The sequence below is a fragment of the Phocoena sinus genome, chromosome 11, assembly GCF_008692025.1.
Source record: "Phocoena sinus isolate mPhoSin1 chromosome 11, mPhoSin1.pri, whole genome shotgun sequence".
NCBI lineage: Eukaryota > Metazoa > Chordata > Mammalia > Artiodactyla > Phocoenidae > Phocoena > Phocoena sinus.
The window spans coordinates 31,166,532-31,180,929 of NC_045773.1; the positions used below are offsets into that span (position 1 = coordinate 31,166,532).

Sequence of the window (14,398 nt, forward strand, 5' to 3'; positions counted from 1 at the left end):
CATGGACCACACCCATCTGGATGCCTCTCCTTCCACCTTGGAAGAACAGACTCTTCCTCAAGATGTCAGCTCCAACCCCCACCCACCAAGGTAAGAGAGAGGGGACAGGGAGTGCAGGTTCACTGTCCCTTATCTGCAATTCTGACATCCAAGAAAAATCCAGAAACCAAATCTTTCCTCATCTGGCATAATGCTTAATCCGAACTGAGGTGAAGCTCTTTATAGCTTTTGTCCCATTTGCTGTGGATACGCATAGAGCATACAGCAGAAATACGAATGCATTTGATCATGTAAAGCTGCCCCAGATCCCACTGGGGGTGTTGCACAACGTATGGTATACATAAAATACCACCTCTGTAAAGTCTGAAGTTTCTGAATTCGGTATCACATCTGGCTCTGTGAGATGTGGTAAGGGACTGCAGACCTACACTCACACTAATAGTTGCCCTTCAGCAACAGTTACCCAATCCCAGCCAGCTTTCACCTTGGGTCACTGGGATTGTCACCTTGGTGCCACTTCCTGCCCCTAAGAATCCCTTCTTCTCCTCTCATCCCCTGCTGGAGCTTGGCAGCCTTCTACATGTGCCCTGAGGTTCCTAGTCATTGTCCTGAGGGTTTAGAGACCAAAGATCCAGAAACCATGGAAAGAAAGTTTCCTCCAGGAGCCAAGAGAGAGGGGCTGTCCTGTTGCTCAAAGGACATCCTCTCCCTCACCCTGACTAGACTTATGGTCCCACAAGACCCTCATCCCATCACAGGCACTAGCAACCCCAGGCCCACATCCTGGTGATCTCCAGCCCAGAGAGCAACACTGGGCCCCAAGGGTAGCTGGAGATACCAGGACAGCAGCCCCAGCACCGCTGCCCTCTGGCCCTGACTGCGGCAGGTAACTTGAGGACATTTCCACTGCGCCATCTGTGACCACTCGCACTGCTTTTTTGCCTCCTTTCGAGGAATGGAAGGGTTGTATGAACGTCATCCAGTGTGGGAGGGATGAAAGGGGGAGGGAGAAGCGGCTGATGGGAAAGCCCAGTCTGTATGGTTAAAGGAGTGACGCTGGAAGATTTGAAAGGTTGAAGGATCAGAAGAATCAGGTTTCCAACTGTTAAGAGTGTCTGTGTGGGTGATGGAGACAGATGGGTATGAGACAAAATGATGAAACAGAGATGGGGCAAGGGGTGGGGGAGGAGAGACAGAGACAGAAAGACTTGGAAAGAGACAGAGAGAGACTATGAGAGTTTTTTTAAAAAATGCTCTCAAACCCAGCCTAAGAGTATTTCAGCAAACATTTCTGAAATAGACCCAATATATTGCTACTTTTTGAAAATTAATTAATTAATCAATTTATTTTGGCTGTGTTGGGTCTTCGTTGCTGCGCACAGGCTTTGTCTAGTTGTGGTGAGCAGGGGCTACTCTTCCTTGCAGTGCGCGGGCTTCTCATTGTGGTGGCTTCTCTTGTTGCGGAGCACAGGTTCTAGGCACATGGGCTTCAGTAGTTGTGGTACGTGGGCTCAGGAGTTGTGGCTCGTGGGCTCTAGAGCACAGGTTCAGTAGTTGTGGCGCAAAGGCTTAGCTGCTCCGCGGCTAGTGGGATCTTCCCGGACCAGAACTGGAACCCATGTCCCCTGCATTGGCAGGGGGATTCTGAACCACTGCGCCCCCAGGGAAGTCCTAAATTGCTACTTTCAGTAAAAGACTTGGTCAACCCAAGTTCATGTGCCTGAGGCACAGTGAGGCCAAACAAACTGAAAGGTCGGAGTTTGGAGCAGAGGAAGGTTTATGGCAAGGCCAAGCAAGGAGCAGGGGCAGCTCATGCTCAAAAGACCCAAACTCTCCAATGGCTTTGAGGGAAGAGCTTTGAAAGGCAACGTTTGGGGTGAGGGCTGCAGGGTGGACGACTTTCTTCCAATTGTTTGGTGGTGAGGTAACAGGTGATGCTTCAGGAATCCTATTCATCAGCCTTCTGGTTCCAACCTGTCTGGGGTCTAGTGCCTGTGCTCAGCATGTAGTCACCATCCTCCACCTGCAGGGGGTGTAGGGTGGGTCCATAGTTCCAGCCGAGCAACTCAAAGATATGTGTCGGATTGTTCTGTATATCCCTCCAGGAGGAACTAGGACTGTGTTTTATTACTGAACTATTATTTCTTAACTGCTTTTACTTTGTTTCTGCATTCCCTCACTTTCCTAATTAGTAACTTCTTGAATCTGCTCTTCAGGAACTCAGGGAAGGCCTCGAAAACTAAAGCCTTTTTCTACAAACAGGAAACAGGGAACACAGAAAGGCTTTTGTACCCCCAAGGACTTCCATGGTGGTCCAGTGGTAGAGAATTCATCCTGCAATGCAGGGGGCCCGGGTTCGATCCCCGGTCAGGGAACTAGATCCCACATGCAGGGGCCCAAGGTGTGACCTCAGTGATCTGTGGTTGAAGCTGCCACACACTGGCCTGGTCTAGGCGAGTCAACAGGGCCCCAGGCTCTGCTGGAAATTGAGCAAGACAGCTCCTGCCTGAACCGGTGAAAGCACGGTTTTTGCAAGACACCTTCAATCATAAACCAAGAGGCTTCTCTCTATTTGTTATCTGTGTGAGCGTGGGCAAGACACTTTACCTCTCCATGCCTTGGTCTCCTTGGCTGTAAAATGGGCACAGTGTCCTATGTCCCTTTTAGGGCTGTGTGAGAGCTTGATAAGGTGATGCATGGAAAACACTTAGAATAGCGTCTGGCACATTTACATGATTCAGTCATGTAATTTACATGATTCAGCCTGGCCTGACATACATTACAATTTCCCAGTACTTTCTGGGGACCTCCTTTGGACAAAGCAACAACTAAGTTTCCCTGGGATGGCAAACTAGAAGATAGACTTACACACATGGGCAGCTCCATCCAGTGTCTTGCATCAGTCACTCCTGGTGTCACTTCTGCCCAGAACAAGAAGCCCAGACTAACGGGCAGATTGAGTTCTAAACACTGCTGGTCCCTCAGCCTCTTCAACATCTGCCTGGAGGCTCCATCCCTAGCAGCCTCAACAACCCTGCTCCAGGCAGTGAGGGAAGAGCCCACTTGTGATTCCTGGGCCTTTCCACTCTTATTTCAGAAGCTTCAGGCAGTCTTTGAGGGAGGGCTGTGATGACTGACCCCTTTCTTCTTTCTAAGACCGTCATTAAAGACACTCCAAAGGGCCCAGTGGGGCAGTAACCAGCAGGCTCTTCATAATCACAAAGGCAGGAAGTGGGGCTCAAGAGGGACATGTGCTTTTCTGCTTGAGTCTTCCTAGCACGGGACCAGAATTGCAGGGCCAAGAGAGAAACCTGAAAACCCACTTTGCAGGTTTGTCAAAAACAACTCTCGGGCTTCCCTGGTGGTGCAGTGGTTAAGAATCTGCCTGCCAATGCAGGAGACACAGGTTCGAGCCCTGGTCTGGGAAGATCCCGCATGCCGCGGAGCAACTAGGCCAGTGCGCCACAGCTACTGAGCCTGCACTCTAGAGCCCACAAGCCACAACTAGAGAAAACCCGTGCGCATCAACGAAGACCCAGTGCAGCCACAAATAAACAAATTTAAAAAACAAAACTCTCAAGGGACTTCCCTGGCTGTCCAGTGGTTAAGACCCTGCGCTTCCACTGCAGGCGGTGTGGGTTCCAGTGACGCTTTCCAGTGACAGTGGAGCGCTTTCCACTTCCAGGTGGAAGCCGTGTCCTGCACACCTTGCCCACTATCCTTCCAGGTGGGATGGCCAGCACATGCCCCTTTCTGGATGACCCCACTGAGGGTGCAGTGCACTGGCTCCTTTGGACCTGATTCTTAGTTCAACCCAGGACATAACAATTCCTGCATCTAACAGGCTTAATGATCTGGGGTAGTTATCCCAGGTGTGGGGCTTCTTCAGGCTTCTTCTTCCCCAAGGAAACCATCTCTCCCTACCCAAACCTATCAAGACTGACTCCTCCCAGAGCCTTACTAGGCTCAGAATTTTTGGTGAATATGGGAGACTGGAACAAGCAACATGTCAAATATCTGCTTTCTTTTCTGCTTCATTGATTTTTGCTCTCATTTGTATTATTTCCTTCTATTTTTTTCTAGGTTTGATTCATTTACTTTTTTTCCCTAGCTTCTTAAAATAGAAGCTTAAATTATTTATTTTTTAGCCTTTCTTCTTTTCTAATATACATATTTCAGCCTATAAATTCCCCTCTGAGCACAACTTTAGCTGCACCCCACAAGTTTGATGTCACATTTTCACATCTCTTGTTTTTAAGATCTATATTCTACTCTTCCTTGATAAACTAAAATATTCAGACCAAGTCCTGAATTCCAATTTAGACCACAATGTTCACCAAAGTTCTCACTTTATTTCCAGAACTATATGGCTGCAGACTCTGTAAGAAGATTTGAAAGAGTGAATCTCCTGGGGAGTTTAGGTTCCTAAATGCCACAGAAGAGAGTCAAAAGGAACAGTTTGATGACTCATGCCTTTTGTTTTTGATATATAATTTCAGGACTTCCCTAGTAGCGCAGTGGTTAAGGATCTGCCTTCCAGTGGTTAAGAACCTGCCGGACACTGGTTCAATCCCCGGTCCGGGAAGGTCCTACATGCAGCAGAGCAACTAAGCCCATGCACCACACTACTGAACCTGCACTCTAGAGCCCGTGAGCCACAACTACTGAGCCCATGCACCACAACTACTGAAGTCCTAATGCGCCCTAGGGCCCATGCTCTGCAACAAGAGAAGCCACCGTGATGAGAAGCCCACGCACCACAATGAAGAGTAGACCCCGCTCACCACAACTAGAGAAAGCCTGTGCGCAGCAACAGAGACCCAAACACAGCCAAAAATAAATAAATAAATTTTAAAAAATTGATATATAATTTCAATTGAATAAAAATTGCAAACATGATTTCTGGAAATGAAAGTGGCAACTCATATAAGCAAGGTCTTCCAATGCCTGTAGAACAAGCCTTACTTTAAAAAACACATTTTAAAGTTAACAGAACATCTGCCAACATTGCACTTCATTAAGAGCTTAAAAACAGAAACCAGTAGAGGGATGGGATAGGGAGGGTGGGAGGGAGACGCAAGAGGGAGGAGATATGGGGATGTATGTATATGTATAGCTGATTCACTTTGTTATACAGCAGAAACTAACACACCGTTGTAAAGCAATTATACTCCAATAAAGATGTTAAAAAAACACCCAAAACCAGAAACCACTTGCATGTTGCTGATCTAGACTTATTAAATTTATTTTATGTCATTGTGGTCACTTTTACAGCGGTTTAGATTTATTTTCAATCACACTACTGTTCACAGAATTCACAGAATTCATTAACAATCTAGTATTTCACATCCAAGGGTTTTCAATAGCACAGCAAGATAGAAAAGAGGTGCTTGGGAGCGGAACCCGAGTCTGACTATTTAGATAGATGTCTAGAACATTATTGCTTTATTAGTTCTTTTTAAAAAATAATAAATTATTCCCAGGGAACCCACCCTGCCAGGTGTTCTTTGTACTGCAGCTGTCCCGGGTTCACTCAAGACATACCTGACACAGGGGTGCTGGTCAAATCACCCACCTGTGTTCTCTGCTGCTTTGAGAGCTGGCAAGGCAGAACACGCCCTTCTGCATGTGTAAATATTTTCTACAGCCTGCGTGTTCCTCCGTGGTCTTGCAGTTGACGGGCTGCATTCACATATGGGACTCTACGTAAACTTAAATTAGACATAAACAGGAGGGGCTTGGTGAATGGGGACTAACGCTCCTAAAATAGCCACTGAGCATGCACGGGAGAGTGTCAGAAGCAACAGAAATACCTCGAGCCTCAGTCTGTGAGGAACATCTTTAAGAAAATGTCCTCGGTGGTTATGGTCCAATATGGGCGCTTTGTGACATGAACTTGAAGACTTCTGGGTGGATTTCATGGATGGATTTTCTTATTTCGTTCCATGTGAATGTGCATTTTGTGAAAAACATCTTGGAGTTTTCCTCGTGGCCCCCGAAGCTCTGTGGATCTGTAGAGACTGGGGCTGGAGGACTTGGCTTCCTCAGGGACGCTGGCGCTCCCACCGCATTTGGGGCAGGATCCCTGAGAAGTGGTGGCTGCGTCAGATTCTGGAGATGGGAGTGGACGCTGGGTGCGGAGTGCAGGCTGCCACTGGGGCCTCAGTCCAGCTTCTTGTCGTTGTCTGTGCTGTGCACAGAAGCTAAGAAGTCGACAATGAGCTTGGCTGTCTTCCTGGGTCTCTCCATCACCACCGAGTGCCCACAGTTTTCCAGGAGCTCCACCTGGCAGTTGGCAATCGACTTGGCCAACATGTCCGCCCCAGACACGTCGAGCACCTGCAGGATGAGAGAGGAAACTAGACGGAAAAGGTTCAGACCCCTGTGCGCTCTGTGGACAGAACTCCCATCCAGGCCTGGCAGGGGTGACTTTTAGGACGAAGTCACTTCAGTGTAGGGGCTTGTGGCTCTCTGACGGAAGTGACCACATGCCTCATGTTTTATCCTGCGACTCGGTGCTAGGAGGTGTGCCGCGGGCAGCATTACTGAGGTGGAAACACAGACCCTGCCCTGAGGACATCCCGGTCTGGTGGAGAAGCCAGACAGGGCAGCAGACAAATGCAGCACGACGTAGCGAGGACTCTGATGGGGGAGGATCCTGGGAGCCGAGAAACCACACGGGAGGGGAATTCACGGAAGAGGGAGCAGCCCAAGGGTGGGAGGTCATGGCAAATGCAGGGGGCAGCAAGGAGCCTGGTGCTGCCTGAGTGGGGATGGATGTGGGGTGGGACAGAGAGGGCCCACTCTTCCAGCCACGCCGGGAGCCAGGCCTCAGTCTGAGGGCAGCTGGGGGCCGTGGGGCTGTGTCAAGGACAGCGGCCAGTGATGTGATCAGGCTGGGCCAGGAGAACGCACCCTGCTCCTGGACTAGGGGAGCCCAAGCTGTAGGGAGGCCACACAGGAGACGCGCAAGAGGGGAAGACTAATTATCACAAGCTGGATGAGTATCTCCTGAAGGTCCTTTGGGGGGTCCCTGAGCTGTGGGACCTCCGGCACTGAAGTTTGTTAATAACAGGGAGTGCTTTTCCAACGTGGAGGCCACCACTTTTCCAGGGCCAACACCTTTTGAACAACGCAATTTCATTTTCACCTGGGTTACCTTGCTACTTTAACGCCAACCTACCGACTTTCTCCCCAACACCCTCCTTTGGTGTCGGGTTTGTATTGACTCCCCTTCTCTTAGTCACTTTCACCTTCAACTCGTCCCAGACAAGGTGGGCCCCTCCATCCATAAGAGCAAGAGCAAAACCCCAACAAACTCGAGCACTGTCTGTTTTTCAGCTTTAGCCTCATCAACCCAGATCATTAAAACCAAGATTTGCCGCCCACTGGGAAGCGGGGTGAGGAGCAGAATGCAGAGCACCCTGGGCTGCAAAAATGCAGAAAGGAACAGCTCATGGGGAGCATGACAGGATTTCGCCTCTCCCTGTTGGTCCCCAAGAGCCCACATCACCTTTGGGATTTTTAGAATGAAGAAAGGCCTTCATTGTTCTGACTCTGATTTCTGACTGAATGACTCCCTGCTGGCCCAGCCTGGGTCCCACTTTTCCTATCAGGCGTCCACAAAGCTGCTTTCAGTCCCTGGCTGTTGCGAAGAAAGCACAGGAGGCCTCCCTCCTCTGGATGCCCTCGTTCCTGTGCTGTGCATTCTCGGCTGCACGCGGACGACGCCACCACCGCTGCCTCCCCGCCTGCGCCAGGCGCACAGACCTGGCTCCCCCTCCCCAGTCTCTTCTGGGTCCTCCGCAGTCGTGAGCCTTTGTGGTGCAGCCTGACTTCCTGCCTGTGCTTTCACACACATACAGTGGGGATGTGCAGCCTGCCCAGGGCTCACAATGGTGGCTTTCACCTTGGTGTCCACAGGGGAGCTGTCTCAACGGGGAAAGCTTTACTCTGATTTCCTTTCTCACGACTGTCAACAGCAGAAGACTGCTAGATACCCTTTAACAGACACTGTAATTCTGTCTGCCTGTGGGCTCCATTTCCCACCGTCTCCTCTTGCTTTTAACTTTCCAAGAACTTTCAATAAGATATGATTTCTAAAGAACAGTTGCAAACCAAAGGGGAGCTTCTGGGGTATAAATGAGTATTTCTTTGGAGGGTTTATTATGGGTTGATTGTGCCCCCTCCCCAAATCTATATGTTGAAGTCCTAACCCCCCAAACCTCAAAATGTGACTTTATTTGGAAATAGTGTCATTGTAGATATAATTAGTTAAGAAGAGGTTATACTGGAGCAGGGTGGACCCCTAATCTAGTATGACTGGCATCTTACAAAAAGGGGAAATTTAAACACAGAGATGCATAGGCACAGGGAGAATGCCATGTAACGATGAAGGCAGAGATGAGGGTGATGCGTCTATAAGCCAAGGAACACCAAAGACTGCCAGCAAACTCCCAGAAGCTTGGGGAGGGACATGGAACAGACTCTCCTTCAGAGCTCCCAGGAGGAACCAACCTGCTGACGCCTTGATCTTGGACTTCCAGTCTCCAGAACTGTGAGACAGTCAATTTCTGTTGTTTAAGCCACCCAGTTTGTGGTACGTTGTTACAGCAACCCTAGTAAACTAAGAGAGCCACCTGACAAAGCCTCTCAAAATTTAAAAATGTACAAAGCCTCTGACCTAGCGATTCCACATTTAAGAACTGACCCTTCAGATATGCTCTCAACACTCCACAAACACACACGTATAATGATGTTCACTGACGTGTTGTTTAATGGCAAAATTGAAAATGACCTAAGTGACCATCAATAGGGCACTAGTTAAATATACCGTGGCAGAGCCATATAATGGAGTACTGTGCAGCTCCCAAAGAGAACACAAAATTTTGTTTTGGGCAAGGATCATTCACAAATGATAAATCTAAGGGGAATGTTTGATGAGGGGCAGGATATCTGCACAGTCTCAAAGTGCCTCCCCCGAGACTGCTTATCAGTTGCCAGGGGAGAAACAATTAGTCTAGATGAAGAAAACAAGACGTCGTGACCAGACAATCAAAATTCCCATCACCAGGACTTCCCTGGCAGTCCAGTGGTTAAGACTCTGTGCTTCCACCGCAGGGGGCATGGGTTCAACCTCTGGTTGGGGAACTAAGATCCCACATGCCACACAGCGTGGCCAAAAAAAAAAAATCCCTATCACCCAGTGGCAGAAAGACACTGTCCCTCTGAGGATGTGATATCTTATGACCCATGAGATAAGGGATATATGGCAGGGATATATAGCCTGAATTTAATCATGAGGAAAGAGCAAAAAACTCAAACTGAGGAACATTTTGTAAAATAATTGGCCTGCCCTCTTCAAATATCTCAATGTCACAAAAGATAAAGACAGACTGAGGGAAACATTTCATAAAAAAGGAGATGGAAGAGACATGACATGCAGTATGTGATCCTGGTTCAGGGGGCAGGAGGAGGGGTCTATGTAGGACGTTATTGAAACAACAAATAAATTTGCAATATGGACTGTAGATTAGTTAAAAGCTATTGCATCAACGTTAAGCTTCCTAAATGTGACAACGTACTGTGATTACGTGAGAGAATATCCTGGTTTGCAGTAAATAAACCTTGAAATATTGGGGGTAAAGGTATAGAATGTAAGCAACCTACTCCAAATGGTCCAAAAATACATATTTCTAGATCTATCTAGATAAGGATGATGAAGCCAGTGTGGCAACTGTTAAAAAGTTGGTAATAAATAAGATGTGGTACACACATACCATGGAATGACACTCAGCAATAAAAAGGAACAAACGGCTGGTATATGCAACAATATGGATGAACCTCAGAAACATTATGCTGGAGTGAAAGAAGCCAGACGTAGAAGACTACATGCAATACGATACCATTTTATGAAAATTCTAGAAAACTATATTCTAGGCAAAACTACAGAAACAAAAAACAGATCAGTGGTTGCACGGGGCTGGGATAGGAATGGAGATTAACTGCAAATGGGCAAGAGGGAACTCTGGGGAGTGACAGAAGTGTTCTACGAATGGGCTGCAGTGGGGTGCACAAGGTGAATTTTACAGCATGTGAATTATATTTCAATAAAGCAGTTAAAACAGATGAGATGTGGTAAAGCAATGTAGGAGTGCTCTGTACTATTTCTACAATTCTTCTATGAATTTGTCATTATTTCAAAATAAAATATTTTTAAAAATAGAATGAGTAGATCTGTATGGGCTGATGTGAAGTGGTTTCCAAGGTGTATCTTTCTTATATATGTGAACTAAGGTGCAAAATAGTATATATATAGCATGTTTGGAAAACTTACAGATAAACTTATTTACGCATATTGATATATGCTTAGAATAGGAGCGGGCAAACAATGGTCCCCTGCCTGTTTTGTGACTAAAGGTTCACTGGAGCTCTGCCTGCCATTTGTCTACATGTCCCCCCCCACATCTGCTTTTGCAACACACAGCACAGTTGAGTAGATGTGACAGAGAACTTATTGCCAGCAAAGTTGCAAATATTTACTACCAGCCCCCTTACAGAAAACGTTTGCCAACTCCTGCCTTAGAAAATTTAAGAAATATACACAAGACTGTAAGTGTGGCCTCAAAGAAATGGGAATTGGGATCTGGAATGTTAAAGAGACCAAGTTCGCATTATAAATCTTTTTGTACTCTTTGAAGTTTTATGTACCATTTGATTATACGGCTTTAAGAAAAATAATTTGCAAAAATGATTTAAAATTGCCTTACGGGCTTCCGTGGTGGCTCAGAGGCTAAGAATCCTCCTGCCACTGCAGGGAACATGGGTTCAAGCCCTGGTCCGGGAAGATCCCACAGGCCGTGGAGCAACTAAGCCCATGCGCCACAACTACTGAGCCTGCGCTCTAGAGCCAGTGAGCCACAACTACTGAAGCCTGCGCACCTAGAGCCCGTGCTCTGCCACAAGAGAAGCCCCCGCAATGAGAAACCCAAGCACCACAATGAAGAGTAGCCCCCGCTCGCCGCAACTAGAGAAAGCCCGCACACAGCAATGAAGACCCAACGCAGCCAAAAATAAATAAAAAAATAAAATAAATACATTTATAAAATAAAGCTTGTAAGCATGTTTAAAAAAAAAAATTGCCTTACATTTTAAGAGGTCAATGTCATTGCTCTCAGTTCACAGAATGATTGCTCCCCGTGAACACTGGCACCTGGACCAGCTGTGTGCTACCTCTTCCTGGGATCAGAAACCAGCCAGGCTCCCATTGTAAATGACCTCTAGCTTTTCCTCAGAGCCCGGTGTGACTGATACAGGAGGTCACAGGGACACGCTACATACCTGATCTTGTTTCCCCCAGATGATCTGCGTTGGGACCTTGATCTTGTCCATGTTCTGATGGAGGGAGTATCTCGACTTCTCACTGACGATCTCCAAAAACACTTTTGAGAGAAGGAAAATAAAGTGAGTGCGTGCTGGGCTGTGCTGTGGACACCACCGAGTATAGACAGTCTTTGAGTCTAAGCCACTGCTTTTTTTCTTGAGGGGCCCCAGAAAACTGTCAGTCTCAGAAATGTAAGAAAAAAGAGCCAGCCACCCATAAAGCTTGACTTGTCACACAAGTTCAGAGAGCTTAACGCAGGGCTACTTACGTTTTCGGTAGAAATTGTTATGAGGGATGCGGACGTCGACAAGGCCTTGCAGGATCTGAGGATAAATAACCCAAAGTCAGAAGGCAAGGGAAGATTCATATCCTCAGGCCTCACATGGGTCTGGGACAACGAAGGAAAAGAAGTCCAGCAGTTTAGGGCATTGTCAATGTCTGTAGGGCCTGGTCCTCCAAATTCCCATGATGTACTATCATGCAATGTAATGGGGAGTCAGGTTCATAAGTGGCTTTTTTCTTTCTCATTAGAAAGGAACTTTGGTAATACTGTGAAGCCAAAGGTCCCCTGCGGCATGTAAAATACACCCGAGATGGCCTGATAGCTGCTTTACCTTTGAGAAAATCTCCGCTTAGCCTGAGACACAATCAGGATGGAAATAATATCAAGTAATTATTCAGTAATACCCAATGCAAAACAGGTCTATTTAAAAAACATTAAACCATTGGGGATGAAGGGCCTCTCAAACAATGAAGAAATAAACTAATGCGGAAATTGTGGGAAGGCTTCCAGCGTCCTGTGCTCATTGTGTGACACTGCCCTGGCCCTCCCTGCCGCGGGCTGTGAGGCAGTAGCACAGGTGGACAGGACAGGCCTCCGGGACCTGCGAGATGGGCCCAGAGAGGTACTGTGGCCAGAAGGAACACGGCCCGCCTCTTCCCCCGCCTCAGGGTTCTTCAGGTAGTGTCCAGGGCTCACATTATCAGCCATCACTCCTCTCATCTCCCTGGGAATGGTCTGAACCCCTTAACTGCACTCTCAGGAGTCCTGTGCACTGACTGAAGTGGGAAGATCCTGCCGTAACTGCTCGGGACTAAAGCGCTGGAGCATGACAGAATCTGACTACTCGGGAAGTGGAAGCCCACAGGTGAGACCAATGGCAAGCTGTCCAACACACAGTGCTGAGCATCAGACATTTTCTTTGTTCTACTATCTATCCTGCACTCATGCATCTATCCATCTTCCATCCATCCATCCTCCACCTACCCAACTACCCATCCATCCTGCATCTCTGACTCAGACATGCACATGTCTATCCATGTGTCCACTTATCCTGCATCTGCCCATCCATCCTCCATCCATCCTGCACCTCTGAATCATATATGCATATGCCTACCCATGTATCCATCTATCCTGCATCCACCAATCCATCCACCCTCCATCCCTGCTATCTCCAGACATTTTCCCATCCATCCAACCAAGCATTCAGCCATCCAGCTATTTTCACCATCCCTAAATCATCGATGCATGCACATACATCAGTTCATGCATCCATCTATCCTGTATCTTCCTACACATCCATTCTCCATCCCTGCATTATCCTGGCTTCCTCCCATCCACTGATCCATCGAATCTATACCTAGGAGCTACCTCATGCAAGAACAGCCAAAGACAGAGTCCTTGCTCTTACAGAGGTAAGAATGGAAGACACAAACAAGCAAACAGACGACCATAACACAATGTGACGCAATGGGCTGAGTGCTCGGGTGCTCCAGAAAAGACTTCGGGACCTGCATTTATTTTCTCCCAGTGTTTTCACATCCCTGACAACTCAAAACATGGAAATTTCTAAAACCCTGTTTGGCCACTCTATTCTGGAAAGAGATCAGTGGAGAGGGGATCAGTGCAATGTCACGACTGAAAAGAGGATTTCATGGATAGAACATACCGCAGAATCTGATTCTGGGTGCTTCCTCAGAGATGGGCCACACCCATGCATGAGTCATGTTCACAACTTCTAAATAGAGCCCATTCTCTCAACTCCTAGGAGGACCCACCCCACCCCGAGGAAGGGTCCAGTTCCTGCAACAGAGTGAGATAATTTGCTATTGTGAGGTCTCAGCCTCAGACTCTCTTGGTTTTCCCCACACTTTCCTCTCTTGGTTTTCCCCACACTTTCCCTACACAACCTCATTTACACCCAAGACCTTTAATATCATCATTGGCTGATGGCCTTAACTGTACAACTCCAGGCCAGACTTTCCTCAGCTCCACCTGTATAGCCAACTGTCTACTTGACACCTGCACTTGATGGTCTCACAGGGAACTTGAACTTCAAACATCCAAAATGGAGCTCTTAGCTTATCACTCAAGCCCACCGTCCGTCTCCTTCTCTTACTCAGAAAACACTACCTTTATCCAACTGAAGTACCAGAAAGTCACCCAGGACTCCTCACCTTCCCTCATATTTCATTCCAATTTGCCAGTAAGTCCTGTCTTCTTCCTTCCAAAGCTTCTCCGGTCTTATCTCCACTGCTACCACCCCAGTCTACACCACCCTCATCTCCAAGCCACAACAGCACCCTAATGGGTTTCTCACCTACAATCTTCAGTGTTTCTCTTATTGTACTTAGAAAAAACTCCAGTCTCCTTCCCATAACCTATAAGGTCCTACATGATCTAGCCCAGTGGTTCTCAAAGAGGTTCTTGGGAGTCCAAGACGTCAAACTATTTTCATAATAACACTAAATGTCACTTGTCTTTTTCACTTTCATTCTCTCTAAAGCATACTGATGTTCAGAGCCTACATAATGAGGGATAATGTCATCATTCTGAAAGCTAATGAAATAAGTGCTGTGTATCCTTGTGTATTAAGTTCTTCTGAGTTTTAATTTCTAATATGGTAAATATCAATAGTTATAACCTCTATAAACAAATGCTCATTGGGGTTCTCAATAATTCTTAAGAGTGTAAAGGGGTCCTGAGATTTTTTAAAAAATAAGAATCTCTGATTC

At 47.2% G+C, this 14,398-nt stretch overlaps 1 protein-coding gene across 4 annotated transcripts in view; it reads right to left on the reverse strand.

Annotated features, from left to right (window-relative positions):
- Positions 1 to 5,213: 5,213 nt before the first annotated feature.
- The window catches only part of ABHD6 (abhydrolase domain containing 6, acylglycerol lipase), a 53,408-nt gene continuing 44,223 nt past the window's right edge, over positions 5,214 to 14,398 (reverse strand). For all 4 annotated transcript variants that reach the window (XM_032648950.1, XM_032648953.1, XM_032648952.1 and 1 more), the window contains exons 8-10: positions 11,652 to 11,706; positions 11,341 to 11,441; positions 5,214 to 6,339 (exon numbers count right to left, since the gene is read on the reverse strand). In XM_032648950.1, coding sequence (XP_032504841.1) covers positions 6,163 to 6,339; positions 11,341 to 11,441; positions 11,652 to 11,706 — 333 coding nt within the window. In that variant the 3' untranslated portion in view covers positions 5,214 to 6,162. The remainder of the gene's footprint in view (positions 6,340 to 11,340; positions 11,442 to 11,651; positions 11,707 to 14,398) is intronic.